This window comes from Cinclus cinclus, chromosome 4 (genome assembly GCF_963662255.1).
Source record: "Cinclus cinclus chromosome 4, bCinCin1.1, whole genome shotgun sequence".
Taxonomy (NCBI): domain Eukaryota; kingdom Metazoa; phylum Chordata; class Aves; order Passeriformes; family Cinclidae; genus Cinclus; species Cinclus cinclus.
This window is the reverse complement of record NC_085049.1, coordinates 21,769,910-21,787,960: the sequence shown is the minus strand read 5'-3', so window position 1 is coordinate 21,787,960 and position 18,051 is coordinate 21,769,910. Positions and strand designations below refer to the sequence as shown.

General features: G+C 41.6%; 1 protein-coding gene across 1 annotated transcript; it reads left to right on the top strand.

Moving 5' to 3' along the window:
* The first annotated feature begins 1,860 nt into the window (after positions 1 to 1,860).
* MANSC1 (MANSC domain containing 1) lies at positions 1,861 to 5,909 on the top strand. The gene is made up of 3 exons (XM_062490895.1): positions 1,861 to 2,119; positions 2,963 to 3,103; positions 4,921 to 5,909. The coding sequence occupies exons 1-3, from the start codon at positions 1,900 to 1,902 to the stop codon at positions 5,907 to 5,909; spliced, it is 1,350 nt and encodes a 449-aa protein (XP_062346879.1). The 5' UTR covers positions 1,861 to 1,899.
* Positions 5,910 to 18,051: the final 12,142 nt, after the last annotated feature.

Genomic DNA, 18,051 nt, shown 5'->3' with positions numbered 1-18,051 from the left:
GGCTGGAGTGGGACAGTCATGTTATCCCCAGTATCTCTTCTGCCCTGCTTATATCACATCAGCCCTTCTCATTTTCCCATGGTTGTCTATGCCTATCTGGCCACAGCAGTGTCTGTGCATATTCTCACATTCACCATCCCAAGAGCTCAGGTGGAAAAACAGTTTCCTCACTCTCAGGTTCTGATCACCCCAGCCAGATCTTTAGCCTTATTTTTCAGCTTCTTTCTGTTCGGCTTCTACCACCACCACTACATAAGCAAAGGCAGGTGGCAGCTGCAACTTTGTCTGATGTATAGCAGGGGTAATATCTGTGCTTGCTTTTAGTCTTCATTCCTCCCATTCATTCACCATCTGATACAGTTAGTGGGCAACACCTTAATGTTCACATTCTCTTAGGACTTTTTCTTTTAACAGTGAAAATAACATCACCAGTTTAGCAAAAGAGAGAAACTGGACAAGAAAGGACCATTTCCTTAAACAAGTGCAGCTGAAAGCAACTATCACACCAAGACTGTGAGAATCACAACCAAACATGAATTGCCCCAAGATGGCCATGTGATGCAAAATGAAATGGTGGACTCTGTCACTTACAACACTAATGTCCAAATAAAAGCCAATACCCAGCAGTATTGACAAAGGGGACTGACTGGGCTTGAAGAACAAGACAGATGCCCATGCCTTGGTATCTAACCATTACAATATATAAACTAATCTGCCCTTTGGGATAACTTCAGGTAGCACACATCTCTAAAAACAAGATGGATTTTGTTTGCAAGGAACTAAATAAAAGGTCTCTTTCCCCAAAAAAGAAATATGTCTTATAATCCTTTTATTCTTTGCACGCTTCTGGTCTAGTTTTACTCTTAAACACTACTACAAAAATAGTAAGGAGAACAATTAAGAAGAGGAAATGAAAAATTTCCAAGCAAAAAACATTACTTAAGCAAGCAACTGCTCTGAGGCAGCTGACGGAAGAATAGCCAAGACACCAGACAGGGGTCCCAGTAGACAGGCTTTTTTGTACAACTCCCATTCCACAAACATCTTGTGCTTGGCTGTGATTTGAACAGGATTACCCAGGTAGCAAGGAATCTTTTATGCACACATGGAAAGATGTCCGTGTCCATTTAGCCCAGGATAGGCATATTAATTGCTTTCATTACAGCTTCCAAAAGCAGAATTCAGATGGAGGAAAAGTCTGACTACGGTGGGTAACACCGTATCAGCTTGATAACCAAGAACTTCTCTAGGTGGTTTTGCCTTTGCGTCTGATGCTCAGGAAGAGCCCTTGGGGCCGGCTAGTGGCTGGAGGAGCGCGAATACCCTCGCAGCTCCGCTCCTCCGGGGCAGGAGGAAGGCAGGAGAAGGGCAGGCAGGAGGAAGAGGGCAGGAAGGGGGAAGCAAGGGAAAAGGATGGCAGGCAGGAAGGGGATGGGGAATGGCGGGCAGTAAGAAGGAAGCAAGAGAGGAGGAGGGCAAGTAAATAGGTAGTACGAAGGCTGGAGGAGAAGGGCAGACAGGAGGAGAGCACGTGGGTAGGTAAGCAGGAAACCTGGAAGAGGAGGTCAGGCAGGTAGGTAAGCAGGAAGCCCAGGAGGAGAAGGAGGGGGGGTGGCAGCCAGGCAGGCAGGGGAGGGCAGCGGGCGTCCCGGACCCGCCTCCCACGGTCCCTCCTCCCGGACGTGCCGGGACAGCCGCGGTTCCCCCGAGCCGCCGTCCCGAGCCCGGCCAGGCTCCGCCGCTGCCTTCCCGAGCCCGCGCTGGGGGCGGGGGTAGCCCGAAGGTGCCCCAGGAACGCGAAACCGCCCCGGGAGCAGCGGACACCCCTCGGCGAGGCTGCCGCTGGCCGCGAAGCCCGGCCGTGCCGGAGGAGCCCCGCGGGGACCGGTCCGGCTCACCATGTCCCGCGGGGTCAGCCGCTGGCCGGTTCGCCTGCTGGTTATCACCTGCGTGATGGCCGGGCCGGCGCTGAGCCAGGAGTGCTCCGTGGAGAAGATGGAGAATTCCATCATCGATATAAACTTGTCCCTGCCCCGCGGCGTCCGGGGCGCGGAGCCGCTGCGCGTCCCCGGCGCGGGTGCGTGTGTCCGCGCCTGCTGCTCGGGGCGCCGGCTCGCAGGTAACCTCGGCCTCCTTCTCCGCCACTGCCTGGGAGAATAATTCCGGAGTTTGGGCTCGCGGGGTGGTCAGCTGCTGGTGTTCTCCGTATTCAGCACGGAATTTACCTTCTCATTCAGGCTGCGCTTTGTTCCAGCTTGCGGCTGCTGCCTTCTTTTTGCCAGTAGATGTTAGGTCTTAACACAAGACCCCGTAGTGTTCAGGAAAATATTTGCATCACAGAAACAAGGTTAGTTTTAGGTGTTAAAACCTCCCGAATCCTGAAGGTGTGTAAGCTGTATTTACTAGATGCGCTAAAAGTAGCTGACATTTTGCACTGTATTTAATTTTAGCCAAGAATGAGAATGCTCACCCTCCTCTGAGGCAGCTGGTTTGAATCAAGCTCTTGGAACTGTAGGAGGTAGAGCAGCAAGTAGAAACGACAGTGGTGAAGGTGACCCCCTGAAGCAGCAACTAGCCAAGCGATTCCTGGGATGTAATAAGGAAAAATGTCTAAATAATTTTCTTCCCCATAAGTATGTTGAGGAGGTTTTCAGATTTATCAGGATCTGTAAGTGAGAAATTGTTTTATATAGTGGTGCCAGTGTGGTATGGGTGAGGGGTGGATGAGAGATTAGACTCATAATTTCCCTAACTTTATTTGTACAGGAAAAGGAAGGTGTGACCTTTCATATTTTGGCCCTGGGCCATTCTTCTGCAGTCCTTGCCTGTTTTTCCTGTAGGGATGTTATGTGTTAGTAGTTTTCCTCTTACTCACATGAGCAAAAGTTAACGAACTAGATCTCATTACTATACTACCATAAAAGTTCTTATTGCTGAAAAAGACATTTACTTTGTTTTGCAGGAGACAAGAAGTGTAATTTGATTATTTTTTATGCTGCAAGAACAAGTACACATCCAAACTGCTACTTGTTTTACTGCCCTAGTACTGAGGCTTGTCCAATGAAACCTGCAACAGGACTTGTGAGCTACAAGATAACTACAGGTAAATAATAGTGAGAGCCATCAACCCCTACACCAGATGACATTTGCACCTGTGAACTTTCAGTAGTGACCAGGAACTGTTTGGGGGTTGTATTTTTAATAAAGTGTTCTAAGTGTAGTGTATGAATTTCAAATAATAATGCTTGGCTTAGAACACTTTACTAAAATGCTCTTTTTCATTGAGGAGCATGGATAAGCAGGTGTGTGGTGAGCTCCTTTGTGGGCCCAGCTTCCCACTTAAAATAATGTCCCAACCCTTATAATATTCCTTCACATTAGATTCAGAAATCCTCATAATTTGTCCTTGCTTAAAGCGAGAAGGAAAAAGGAAAAAAGCTGCTTAAATCTAGATATAGTCAAGAAGGAAAATGTCCGGTACATAATGCTGAAATTTATCACAAAAGCCAATGGGAATACCATGCCCTTGTAGCCAGCTGTGTATTTAAAGGACCCATGCTACACTGATGAATAATTGGCAATAATAATAAATAATCATTATTTTCTGCTTTCAGTTATGGAACCTGAAGTGCAGAAGCAAACTTTCTAAACTCAGAGCTTTATGGCATGTGGGCTGCACACTCAGGAATTTCTTGCTCTCTGGCCTATGCTGTGGTATTTTTAACAGCAAGGCCTTTTTTACTTGTTGATTGACATTGACTTGCACCAGACTTGTTTGAACACCTCAGATAAGAAACTGATAATTAGACTATCCTGTCAAGGTGGTTTCTGTGTGGCTGCTTGAGAGGCTGAACTTTTGCTGAAGAGAACTTTTCCAAGAGGAACTATGCAAGGAGCAACAGTATGATACATAGAAAGGTTACTCATGTAATGTTACAGAGTATTTTTGTGCAAGCACAATCACACAGGAATCATGAAAAAGCAATGTGCAACAAATGATCTGCATTTCTGTAAAATTATTACTGTAATTACACTTTCGTCCCGTTCTTTCTCCCCTAGAAGAACATCAGCGTTTCAAACAAAGAAACAAGAAATGCAATCATGCTTGTGCTTTTGTTTGGCATGTAGTGCAATGCTGGGTGAACAACTTGATTGCATTTAACACTTCTTTTTCATTTTGGAGATTTGATCTTCTGTAAACATTTAATTGTGGAAAGATTATGCTAGCTTGTTTAATGTTCCTGATAAGTTTTCAGAAGTAACACCTTAACAGTGTCGGTAGCAACAAATATTTCAAACTTTGTTCTTTCATATGAGAATCTGTATGTGGTTACACTGAAAACCAAGCTAAAGGGGGGGGGGGGGAATATACTTCCTGAATTATTTATTTCAATTCCACTGCAGTTAACAAACCTTTTTGTTTCAATATTAAAAAGATATGAGTGAGAGTCAGAACTACTTGAGAGCATGTTGCCTTTTAAATGTTCTGTGCAGCAGCTGAGTGGTTGTCATGAATATATTATATATATTTCTATATTTTTATAAATAAAATTATATATATATAAAATATGAATTGCCAATTAGCCCATCTTTCCAAGAGCTCATACTCAGCCAAATACTTTCTATAATAGCTGTAAATCAGGTAAATACTATAGAAGAAATACTGTAACATCGGGTAGCTTTTAGGATTATTATTTGTATTTCTGCCACAGAACACTGTTATATGACTAGGCTTGAGGCTGACAGCTTTTATGACATAGAATTCAAATGCCACTGTGCATATTTTAAAGAAAGGAAGGTGCATTAGTCATTATGTCTTAGAGGCCCTTTACATAAATGTTTCTAAGAAACACAAATAGAGTATGCCTACATTAGTCAAAAATAGATTTAATAATTAAATACCAGTATTTCTGTTTCCAGACATCCATGCCCCAGAGAATAAATCCATCAAAACTGAGAACTTTTCTTCAAATAAGTATTCTTTGCCTTCGGATACTGGAACCTTTATTTCTCACAGTCAGAATACCCATCAGAATCATACTGCCAGTTTGCAGGAATCTGTCTTTCATCAGGCATCTGAACTCCTGAACCACATAGGCAAGCATTTGGACAACATGGAATTTCTTACAGCTTTTCCTAAATCTCACAGAGCAGAACAGTCTGAGAGCTTAGACCCCATCTCAACGAAGAAGGTAATTACCCTGCCACCAAACACACCTTCTGCTGTTCCAGTTGGAAACCCCACTGCTTCATTCCCCACCACTGCTCAGGCAGGCACTCCTGAAACCAGCAGTGCTCCTCTCACTCCTCTGCTGACAAGTACTGCGCAGCTGGAGCCTCATACAACCCCTCTGCCTCCCGATGCTGCTGAACCGAACACAGCGCGCCCCACCACAGCTGCCTCTCCGCCTGCTGCAGCCACTGCAGCTAAACCTGGCATCCCTGACACCAGTGTCCCTGATACTCGTGTTCTTCTTTCCAAGCCCATCAGTTCTGCTTCTACTTCTACAGGCAAGCAGGTGACCATGAACTCCAGCCCTGCTACCGCTCCATCAGGGCTAAGGACTCCAGCCATGGCTTCTGAGCCAACAGTTGTCTCTTCCAGTGTTACCAGCCGTGTGACCCTCATCTCTTTTCCAGGTTTCATTCTATCCAGTGATTCCCCCGCATCTTCCCAAAATGACCTTTGGGGTTATGACCCATCTGACTCCCTGTCAGAAGGTGTTCTGGGAGGGAAAGGTGTCTTTCTGCTGGGAGAAAAAACTAGCCTTGTAGCAGCTTTGTTTTTTGGGGTGATATTCTTGTTGCTAGTTATTGTGCTGACAGGGAAGAAAATCCACGAATCTCTTCAGAAGAGGCATTACACCAGACTGGATTACTTGATCAATGGAATGTATGCTGATGTCTGACTGGGAGAGGGAATAAAATTTTGAGGAGCATCTCTCACTTTTGAGAGGAGAACTCTGAAATGGAATAGTAGATATTGAAATCTCAGAAGAGGATGGATTCCTTTTTTGGGCTATAATGGGAAAGCAGGAGACAGGAGGTGGATTTGGTATTGAGAAGGAATGCTCTGTCTCTGCTGAGCTATAATGTCTGTCATTTTTGATTTATTACTAAATCCTGAGAGTAAACATTTAAATCCAAGTTAAGCTAAGAAGGTCTTATATTTAAGGAGAAAAAGCATTTCATGAGCTTAATCTGTACTGTGACAAGATTAGTGAAATTGAAGTACACCTAATAAATTCAGTACCTGTGCAGCACGTGGGCATTTTCAGTGCTATTTGCACCAAATGCCAGAATGTTACATGATTGCCTGGCAATCCTATTTACCCTATTTGTAGCTTTAAAGGAATACTTAGTAATAGAGCTTTGCATCCAAATGGTTTTACGCACAAAGAGGAAAAAATACATCACATATGGCATAATTTAATTTTCCTTATCTAAATATAGTTTATGGTTATATACATGTCTTTAAAGTTCTTCTGCATACATCACAGGTATCCTTAAAACTACATACTGCAAATGCGAATGCTCTCAAAGCACACCCTCTTCACTTCTAGCATCCCCTTCACGTGACTGGTAATAAGCATAACTGCTTAGTTACAGTTGTCTTAATATTCAGGTTTTTTTTCCAACCTAAACAATTCTCTGGTTTTATGTTTTCCTGGCTCTTCAACACGGACAGTAAGTGGGAGCATCTACTGCCACACAACTTCCCAGTCACGTTATTTAAATTTCCCTTTGCCTACAGTCAGTCTAAACCTGGCTTTAGAATGAAATGCTAGATTACAAAATGTTCATGTCAGGTGGCATAATCAACAACAAACGTCAGGGCAGACAAGGAATGGTGCCTTCATGAATGCAAGGAAACAATTCTGTTACAAAATATGAAATTTGACTTACATCCAAGAGATTCTTAGATCTGTCAAGCTTAGTGTGGTGGGAAGCAGGCATGATCCAAAAAATGGCCTCAAGGCAAGTTTTCTGAAAGCTCTAAATAACTAAATGCAGAAAATTCTCTGAAAATTCTATTATTCAGAGATCAAAGAAAAGTCAGTGTTCCTTGTGTCAAGAACTTGAATTCTTACTATATGGAGGCTGCAAATTGCTTTATATATATAAAATGAGCTGGTCTGCTACACTGTTTAAGTCTGACAATAGTTAAAAGAAAAGGAGTCTGGATAACCTCTTAAAAGTGAACAGAATTACAGAAGAAATGTACTCAAATTTATCAGCTTGTTTGTTGATTATGTTTTGTTTAACCTCTTTTATTTTTTTTTTTTTTGGAAATGAGTTCACAGAATGATAAGTACTAGGCCTAGCTGTAAGAATGCAGGTGCAGATCTGAGGTTGGCCATAATTTTCACTCATAAGGACTGCTGCAACCTTCATGAGAAGCTTTCTATGTTGCTGGTGCCATGGTGCATCACAGCACCTTAATACAGGGGAGGTGCTGAGAATAACCCCTGAATGCTTACTGTGCATTTCTGCTGCAATAAATAACTTGTTGGAGGGAAAGGTGGTTGGTACTAATTGATATGGTTATGGTACAGTAGCAAAATATTCAACAGAAACCAGCAGATGTTTCTCAGGGCTGTTCAGAGCACAGGTAATGTATTCAGCTGGAGAAGGCATTTTACAAGGACACCTAGTGATAGGACAAGGGGGAATAGCTTTAAACTAAAAGAAAGAAAGTTTCAATTAGGTATTGAGAAGAAATCCTCCCCTGTGAGGGTGCTGAGGTCCTGGCACAGGTTTCCCAGAGAAGCTGTGGCTGCCCCATCCCTGGAAGTGTTCAAGGCCAGGTTGGCCAGAGCTTGGAGCAACCTGGTCTAGTGGAAGGTGTCCCTGCCCATGGCCAAGGGCTGGAATGAGCTGATCCTTAAGATCCCTTCCAACCCAAACCACTCTCTGCTTGTTCAGTGTGGCCCATGTCATTAAGAGCTGTGCTCCAGCCCAATCAGCAGTGCATGCCCAGCACGGTGAATGGCAGAGGTAAAGCTGAGAGGTGCTCAGGCACCATGGCTGATTTGGTGAGGATGCTGACCTCAGTGGCTTTTCAAAATGTTTGAGTTATACAACTTTAGAAGTTGTTACATGAAAGATCTATTATGCTCGAGTAAAGAAAACAAAGTATTAGGTAGGTATACTGAAACACTTCTTAAAAATTTTTACAATATTTTTTTTCCATCCATTTGTCATGTTGGATTAAGAACTAATGGGGAATTAATTGATAGCTGACCAGTTTGGATCTCTCTGGAGAGGCCTTTACAAGCTGTGTTTGAACACTAGAGGGCAACAACAGTTTATTAAACAGAATTGACAAGTTAGGAGGATTTTTGATGCTTTAAAAAAGTTTTAATTAGTTTTTTTTAAAAAAACTTCCCAAACTATGGCTATTTTATTGTAAAAAGGTTTTATAGGAAAGTTTTTTTGTTTACTGGAAGGGTCTTGGTGGAGGATTATATACACACATTTTTAAAACTTTTGACTGTATCATGTAATGGAGAAGACAACAAAACTAAGCATATTTTCTATTTTAATAGCACTGAATCAGATTGCATTATTCTTCATGTATTGGCATTTCCAGTTAACAGAGAAGGAGACTGATTTCCCATCATCATTCTTTTGACTATGATGCTTTATTATATGCATTTTTGGAGCTTATTTATTTGCCTGGATAATGCTCTTGTATTATGAATAAAAAAAGAATCCATCCAGTTTCTTATGTTTTCCAATGTTGAAACCTCTGTGCACTCTTCTGTTTTTCCACTGACATCTCCTGTGGTCTTCACTGTATACCACACATGGAACTGGATCATTAATCACCACACTGTGATGACAAGCCTCACACTGGGGTGGCTCTTTCTGAAGGTAACCAGATCTGTATGGCAGGAGGCCAAAAGCTGATTGACTTTTGTCACCTGGAGAGTGTCATAAATTCTGTAGCTGCTTGTTTTCATGTTGTTGCTTTATAGAGCTGAGCAAACATAAAGTGTGTAAATATTGACTGTCATGAACAAAACTGTCTTGTGGTATTGTACAGTCAAGCAAATAGCCCAAATTTTATAACCACTGCAAGCAATCCTAAAGAAACAAATTGTAGATTTGAGATGGATGAGAAGGGTGCAAAGTCCCTAACTCAAAGGGCTTCAAACTCAGCATGGTGTGTTCTCTGCAAAGAGTGCTTCAGTTCATTTTAACTCCTGTAGGAGTAGGAAATGCTTACACTCAGGATTATTTCAAATAAATTACTAACCAACTAACAAAACCTAACAAACAAACAAGGAAATAAAACCACCAAAAAAAAATACACGAGAAGGCAGTTTTGAAACTGGATCTTGTTTTCCTGCCTCCTGCAAAACCATCTAAGTGGATTTGAATCTGATGACATGCTTTGATCCTACCATCCCACACTCCTTGCTGATAAAAATGTGGAGTTTAAAGTGCCAGTGCTGCAGTCAGCGTTTCACATTCAATATTCCGTCATATAGAGAGCTATACTTTTGTATACTTTTTTTCTGCCACCCTCCTAAAATGGGCCTAGACAGCTGTTCTGTCCCTGTGTATTACTCATCTTCTCACACAGGTAATATATTTCTCTACATTCCTGTTCATTGATAGTTGTGGGATAGCTGCATCCCCTCATCCTTGAAGTTTTGCACATCCCTTCAGGAGTGTACATGCTGTTCCCAGATGCTTTCCCAGTGTCTTGATAGGTATGTCCCCTGAAGGGCTAGAATATATTGAATTTTTTTTTTTTGCTTCCTCTTCAGAAAGCCTATGCTCAATCTCACAGTCTAAAGTTGCTTTTTCTCCTTTAGGTCTCTACACTTCTTGAGGATGTCAAAGCTCAAAGCATAAAACTGCTGGTTTTGTCACCTTTGTGTTTGCTATAATAAAATATATATAAATTATTTTTAAATTTCAGTACAACCATGCTGGATTGTTTCCTGTACATTGGCTCACTTAATTAAAAAAAATACCTGAGGGTAATGCATTAATTTATCTTCTGTTTTTCTCTTACTCCTCTCCTTCCACCCTATAGAATGTCATTTTCTTAAGTGGCAAGACTTTATGTATGCCATGTTCAGGCTGTTCTGATCCCTTTTTGTTTTGGTTCACTTTGTTTTAATAGAAAATGGGTAAAGAAAATTGAAAATTCCATCATACCAATAACATCCAGGAGTAGTAATCAGATAATTTGTGCACTTCGTATTTTCTCAAAGAAATTTAACAAGTAGTTAAGGTCCAGAACAACTGGCTAAACCATAAGAAATGTTTTGAAACATTAGCTGATTTGAACAGTCACTCTGAAGGCCTTAAAGGTGTTCCATCACAATGATGGAACATTGATGATAAGGATGGCTGTATGAGGTAAAATAACTCCTTGTAAGATGCTTTGGAACCAGTTACCTCATAGCAGCAGCTGAATCCTGGCTGAAAGTTACTGGGAACATCACCAAGGTTCCTCTGTGTTTCCACTTGCACTGAAGAAAGGATGCGGTGACTTTGACACCGTGACTTTTGCAACAATTCTCAATAACACGTAGATGGAAAATTTGTCCAAAGTTTGAACACACATTCTTGTGCTGTGAAGATGGTGAAAGCCCCCTCACTATGACACACATCTATTATAGGCTTGCCTGCTGTTTAATTAGTTTCTGAGTAAATTTTTCTGATTACTTTTATGAAAGAGCTTTTCTCCCTACCCCGAAACCTAAGTTCCACCAAGACTACTGAAATACTTGTATATAAGTATTTGGATCCTACAAGCAAGGGTTTTTTGATCCACCAAGTAAACTGTGAATGAGATGACCCCTTTACTACAGCAGTCATGTATTATATGTCTTTGTCAGTGCAGCTCCCATTGGTGTCAGTGGGAGGTCTTCCAGCACATATTTATAAGTCAAGTCCTTCCACTTAGAGGCTCATTAACTGTTCAAAGCAATTGCCTTACAGGATAACAGAACATCTCAGCCCAGAGGTAATATTTCAGAAAGAATCTGTAGAACACTTTCCCAGCTGCTTCTGATTATTTAACTGACAATGTTGTCCTTCTTTGGTTCCAAGGCATGAAATAAGGGGTTCAAATGTTTTTCCACCATGGATAACTCAGGCAGTACTTCTGGAAAGACTCCAGATTTGGCACACACTGTGTTGCCTTTATAGAGTGCTCTGGTTTAGAAAGCACAAAAAATAATTTGCTTGTGAGATAGAGTTTTAAACCCATGAGAACAGTTCACCCCATGCTTTTCACTGCTAAACAAGATACACATGTGGCTTTCCTACACTGACAAAGCATAAATCAAGGGTACACCCCATTCAAATGAACATTATAAAGGAGGTAGAGTTTGAAAAGTGAAAGCCTGAATGCTGAAGTCTGTCCACATGCTACATCCAGCAGAGTTGCTACATACAGCAGCTTTTCCAGAAATACACAGGACACTCCATCTCAAGGGTGAGTTTAGGTGTTGTTAAGTGCTGGGATGTTTTTGCAGCTGCCAAAACTGGGTATCCCTGGTGATGGTAATGAAAATTATTTCAGGCGCATTGACAATAGCAAAAAAAATCAAAGTTTTTTGATTGCAAAGTGTGTGCTGCAAGCAGGTACAATACAGGTCACTTCCTCCTGCCTGAAGCATCTCCTGACTTTCTAAACCATCAGGCATTTGCAACACAGAAGAAGGTTATCCTGGGCAGCAAACAGAGTAAAAGTGGGAAGATATAGCACGTCACCATCAAAAGAGATGCATGGAATTTGTAAGAATGTAAGAAACTAGCTTTCCAGCATAATGTAAGTTAATATATTTTTGCTTCTGTTCATATGATAATGAGACATTAATCAGAGTTTATCAATGCATGGTAAATTTCAGCTCAGAAAAAACATAGTAATAAAAAACTTATATGTCTTAAACCCCCAAACTGAGATTTTCAATGCCACCAGTGCCTACTCTCATGGCTGTGGGGGCTGTGATGGCTATGAGAGCTGCTATGGGGTCAGTGAGGGCTATGGTGGCTGTGAAGGTGTTAGGGCTATAGGATCTCTGAGAACTATAGGACCTGTGAGGAGCCGTGAAGGCTATGGAGTGTTTGAGTGCTACGAGGGCTGTGAGGTCTATGAGATCTCAGGGGTTTTGAATGCTGTAAGGGCTATGGGGTCTTTAAGCTGTGGTGGCTACGGGGTCTGTGAGGGCTATGGGTGCTCTGAGGGCTATGGGGGCTGTGAGGGCTGTGGAGTTTGTGAGGAGTGTGGCATCTGTGAGGGCTACAGTTCTACTATTTTTTAGTCACCTCCTTTTCATTCTTACTTTTTTTTTTTTTTAATTATGGTTTGATTTTTGCTTTTTGGGTCTTTTTCTTTTCCTTCTGGTTGGCATTCCCTCTTCTCTGCTCTGGTTTGTCTTCTCTTATTTTTTCCTTGCTTTTCATTTTCCTGCAGAGAGCCTGCAAACCTTTCCAACAGTGGGCTTGTACAGCTAAAGCCAGCATCAGTTGGAATCAGCTCTTGGTTTAGCCAAAGACTGATTTTACCCTCTCTTCTTGGAAAGGCTTTTTAGTTGTCCCATGTAATGCCAAGGAGTCTACTGTAGTCTCTGGGGTGCACGGGGTGAAGGCAATGGGTGCCTAAACCAGAAATGTCAGTCAGAAGTCTGACAAGGCCAATTGTCTGCAAGCATTTTTGTCTCCTATATTTAAGTGGTTTGGGTCTGTGGTTCCCATGGTTTTGGGCTTTTTACTATAGTGACTGGAACACCTTTTCCTATACTGAATGATTTACTGCTACATTGTACCTTAGGCCACATGTATCCTAGCTGTTTCCTCCTGTTAAAAGTGTCAGGATTCTTAAACCACAAATAAAGATTGGACTCTAATCACAGTCCCTTTCAACACTTAGAGCTTTGGTTATCTTGAAAGGAAAAAGTGTTTTGGGAAAATAGCACTTTAAACATATTGTTCGGAAAAAAAAGATTTCTTAATATGCCGAGATTAAACAGGGATTTTGCTCTGTGTAAGCCCTTTTCAAATTGTTATAAAGGTATTAGATTTTTTACAATTGCAATAAGGAAAAAAAATTAGTAGAAGTTGCATTAACTGCAAAGCTGACACTGAAAAAGACATTGGAAGGAGCTTTATGAGTCAGGGCTATTCAGACACAATTCCCTGACTTTTATGCAAAGATCCATGTGACCAAATACTGTCTTTGTGGTTTTGACTGGGGAGAGGATAGAAAAAGGAAGGATGAGGAATGGATTGGGTAGCCCTCATTCTAATCGCTGTTTCTTCTTGAGAGGAGAAAATATAATCTAATTATTCCAAAACAGAATATTATCATCTTTCAATAGTATCTTCATAGCAGCCACTACATTTTAAATAAATATATTTGGGGACTGGGTCTGACGTTCCCTGAGTTTTCCTTTGTCTTTTATCTACATTTAGTTGCCAGCTGTATTGGAAGAGCATTTTTTGAAATCTATACTGCAAGGAAATTATTCAAAGAACTAATGATAATGGAAAGGCAGTGAATGACACTTCAGCCCTATATAATTGCCTCTTCCATCCCCTTATCATGTGAAGAATAAGTTACAGGCTATAAGCCACAGAAACCTTCATATGTGCAGCCAGTGCAAGCTTAAGGACCTACATGCATCCCTGCTGTAATAGGCAATGCCTTGTGAATAGCTGATTTGAGGATATTTTTTTTTAAAGGTAAGAATTTTGTTCCTTGTTCGTGCAAGAGTGAGATCGATCTCCGGGGCATTCACAACAACTTTTATGACACTGAAATAAACTGGATATCTTTCATGCCATTTTTTCAGACCTTGAAATACTTCCCACAGTGAAATATAAAATTTGTCAAATCCAGTATGAATAATAGTTCTGAATTGACAAAGGCATCCCTCTTCCTCTGAGAAACTCTGGCTAATAGAAGTTTAATGAAAATATTACCAAGAATATGCCTTCATCTTTGTTTTTAATAACTAATTAATGCATCAATGAAGAGGATAACAAAGATTTGGTTTTTTCTTGAAATAATAAATTGTTCCAACAGCTTGCATTTGTGTGGCCTTACTTTACAAATCATGTAGAAGAGGAGCACTTCATGGAACATTGCAGGCATTAAACCTAGTTATTAACCATTAGAGGGCAATCTTTCCTGCTCTGAGGAACTCAGTGTGCTTTTCTAGCATATTTTGAGAACTTGACTAACTGCTCATAAAAACAACACCCCTGAAGAGATACCATGGTTGATGCTCCACGCCCATATTCTTGAGGTGCTTAGTGTCTTTGCTGAACTGTGGACTAATTTGTAAATGAACATAAAAATAAATATATAGATATCAACATTAATATAATATGAACTTGGCTATAAATATGAAAAACAAATAGGAAATATAAATATGAATCTTGCTCATGAAGTCTGAATGAAGAGGGATGGGTCTCTTTGCTTGCCATAAACTGCACTGTGTGGTAGAGTCCTTTAGCCCAGAAGTGGCTACTACAGGTGGCAAATGAGCTCTTCTCTACACATACATGGTGTGTCATACCATAAGACACACACATAAAGCTGGAAAACTGTTGTAGGAAAGATTGCTAATTATTGTGACTGACACAGATACTTACCTTTCTGGACCATAGGCATAAATTCCAGTCACTAATCCCTGTGACTAAAAGACTGCAGGAAAATGTACAAGGCTTTACCAGCAACTAATTTTTAGACTTCAAAGGCTGCCGTGCAAAGCAGAATTGTTAAATATTATGCATATTGCAAAATGCTGAAGGGGTTTGAAAGGGGGTTGAAAAGGAAATATTCTTAAATTGTTGTTGCTTAAAAGGCACGCATGTTATGGTTAATAGAGCCCAGATGCTGACTGGTTTTGAAAAGCTGAGCAAGCTAAAACAAAATAGTGTTTTGGTGTCTGTCAGCTTGAAATGTGAGCTCTTTTAAAAGGATGTTTTCACTGTATCAACATAGCATTAAAGCACTTTACAAATTTTAGAACAGTAACTCTCTCAAATGACATTTTTATAATATGGCTTTGAAATGTAGCCAGGGCTAAATATTCATAAGTAAAGTCTTGGACTTGCCCTGTGGTCTGGTGGGCAGTGCCAAATTAAAATCAGAATCCAGCATCGTTCACACTAAAAAACATGACCGCTGAAGAAGCATATCCTCAGGCAGTGCTGTTTTCAACTCCCTGGGAGATGGGAGAGGAGAAAAGAGGTAGTAGGTAGACAGCCTGACCTTGAATGCACCATCAGCAGGAGTCCAAACGCTCCTCCAAAGTCATAAAGAAAATGCCCAAGCTTTCCAGGTCATCTTATTTCATACTTCCCTGTGGGGATATTGCAGGATTTCTGTTAGAATAGCTTGCCTGTATGGGCTGCTGAACTCAAGCACTTTCTCCTCTGTGAAGTTTTTGTTGTAAGGATTTTTTTTTTTAACCATAAAGAAATGCAGTTCTCATCCTGGGCACCAGGCAGCCTCTTCTGGTAGAGATGTGAAAGAAAGGATGGGTATTAAGGGTGGGGGAGGGGAGAGTTGGGGGGAATAATACAATAATGCTGAAATGCAAGGAGAAAAGAGCTATTTGATTGATTATTTGATGGGAAAATTGCCTTAGAATTAGTGGAAGTGCTATTTTTTGCTGTAATTTGACTGTGGTGATGTTAATAGCAAAAACAAGTCAGGTTTGATGCCTGGAGAAAATTGCTGGACTAGAGAGATGACTCTCTGTTCAAGGAAATATGCTTGTAAGGTGCTTATAACCTGGGAAAAAGGTGCAGTTCATATGGTGTGGGAGGAAAAGTGAGCGGAAAAGTATTGATGCTTGTGATTGAACTTCAAGAAGGAAAACATGATCACTGAGGGTGGTGATTCTGCTCTCATGAGACCCCACCTGGAGGCCTGCATCCTACTCTGGGCACCCCCCACATAGGAGGGATGTGGACTTATTGGATCCAGAAGTGAGGCACAGGGCTGGAGCAGCTCTGCCAAAAAGACAGGCTGAGAGAGTTGGGGTCACTCAGCCTGAAGAAGAAGAGGCTTCAAGCCAACTAGTACCTGAAGGAGGCTTACAGATGGAAAGGGACTTTTCACAGGGGCATTAGTGATTGGACAAGGGAGAATGGCTTCCAACTGAAAGGGCAAATATTAGGAAGAAATTCTTTATTATTCTATGATCTTGTCCTCTATTCATTGAAGAAGGAAAGCCATGATGAACCCATTGCTCTCTTGGAATAGGATAAACTGTGCCAGGCATTTCTATCACATTTATTAGAACTGACCTTGTTTCAAGGAAGAGTTGGATGGAACGTTTTTCTTTTTAAACTGTATGACCTAAGCAATGTGGCAGGATGATGATGATGATGATGATGTCACAAGTCAGGGTGTCCTATTTTATTCAGTGAAATGGTTGTAACAGGCATCATTGGATGGTAACATTACATCCCATTTCCCAAGCTCCTGTGCTGCAGACTTTCCTGCTGGGGGCGTGAGGACCTGAGCTTGAGTTTCAGTATGAAACCCTGGCCCTTTTGAAATCAGTGAGAATTTTACCATTGCTTTTAGACGGACCAGCATTTCAGCATGCTATGCCCATTAATTCTTGTTGAAACATTCAGTGAGAAAGTTAATTACGACAGTCGCTTCTGTGATGTGGGCAGCCACAAATTCATTTGCTGACCATCCATATTCTTCTAACATCTTTTGCTCATTAGGGACTTTGGTTCTGGTCCTACAGAAGATCCCATTGACTCCACTCAAACTCAGGGCACAGTTCAAAAACAGAGTGACTTTGGCAGTTGCTGCTGATTTCATGAGCTCCAGCTGCTGTCCCATGCTTTCCTGGGGGCTCACACAACTGCTTGTGAAGCTGGACCACCAACTAAACCAGGGAAGTTACCCAAGTTTAAAAATAATCTCCTGAGAGCTCTTGTGTCATTGAGCCACCATCCAAGTTCAGAGGCAAGGGTAAAGCTGTCCAGGTTTCTCAGGTTCAGCTGGATTTGAGCCAGGTTTCTCTTTCTAAAGTGAATGAAAATAATTGCAACCAACAAGGGAGCTTCTTACTAAAATAAAAGAGACATTCCCTCTCCACTTACTTTGACTTTAAGCTCCAATAAAGGAACATAATCATCTCAGAGAAATCATGCCTGTTTGAGGCTTTTTTGTGTGTGGTAATCTTGCCTCCTATTTTACTCTGTAAAAGCCTCTGCTGTGGACTTAATGCTACATGTATGAATTGAGACAGAGTTGGTCTTGACTCCTAAGCACTGATGGGGAAAAGCGTTCAAAAAAGGCCATTTTTGAATGTAGTGGTCCATGGCTCAGAGTCCTGATGGACCTCAGTGACAAGTGGTGTTCATCAGGAGTCCATATTGGACCAGCATTCTTTAAATATCTCCATTAATAACACAGATGAAGGGATCGAGTGCACTCTCAGCAGGTTTGCAGATGACACCAAGCTGAGGGTGCAGTGACACACCTGAAGGACAGGCCAATCCAGAGGGACCTGGACAAGCCCCAGAAGTGCCCATGGGAAGTGGGGTCCCAGCACAGGAAAGACATCAGCCTGTTGGAATGAGTCCAGAGAAGGCCAACATGATTAAAGGCATAGAGCACCTCTGCTGTGAGGAAAGGCTGGGAGAACTGGGATTGTTCAGCCTGGAAAAGAAAATGCTGCAGCGTGACTGTCCTGTTTCCACTCAGGAGGGCTAATTTTTGTAATAGCCAGGAGAGGTCATGTCAAGGACATGGAGGTTACTCTATACACCTTCTGTCAGTGGTAGGGGTGAGGGGACAGGAGCCTCTTCTGAGAAGAAGGGGTTCCTTCCAGTCAAGTAACTGAGTTGAATTGAGAAGTGGGGAGGCCTGGGTTCTGTCTGTTCTCAGGGTTCCGTCTGTTCTCAGGGTTCCCACAGTGAACAATAATGTTTCTTTTTTGTGTTCTTTGTCATTACTATAGTGCTGTTACTGTTTATTTTCTTATCTCATCACTGTTTCCAGTGAATTATTCTTATTCCGATCCATGATCTTTGCCTTTT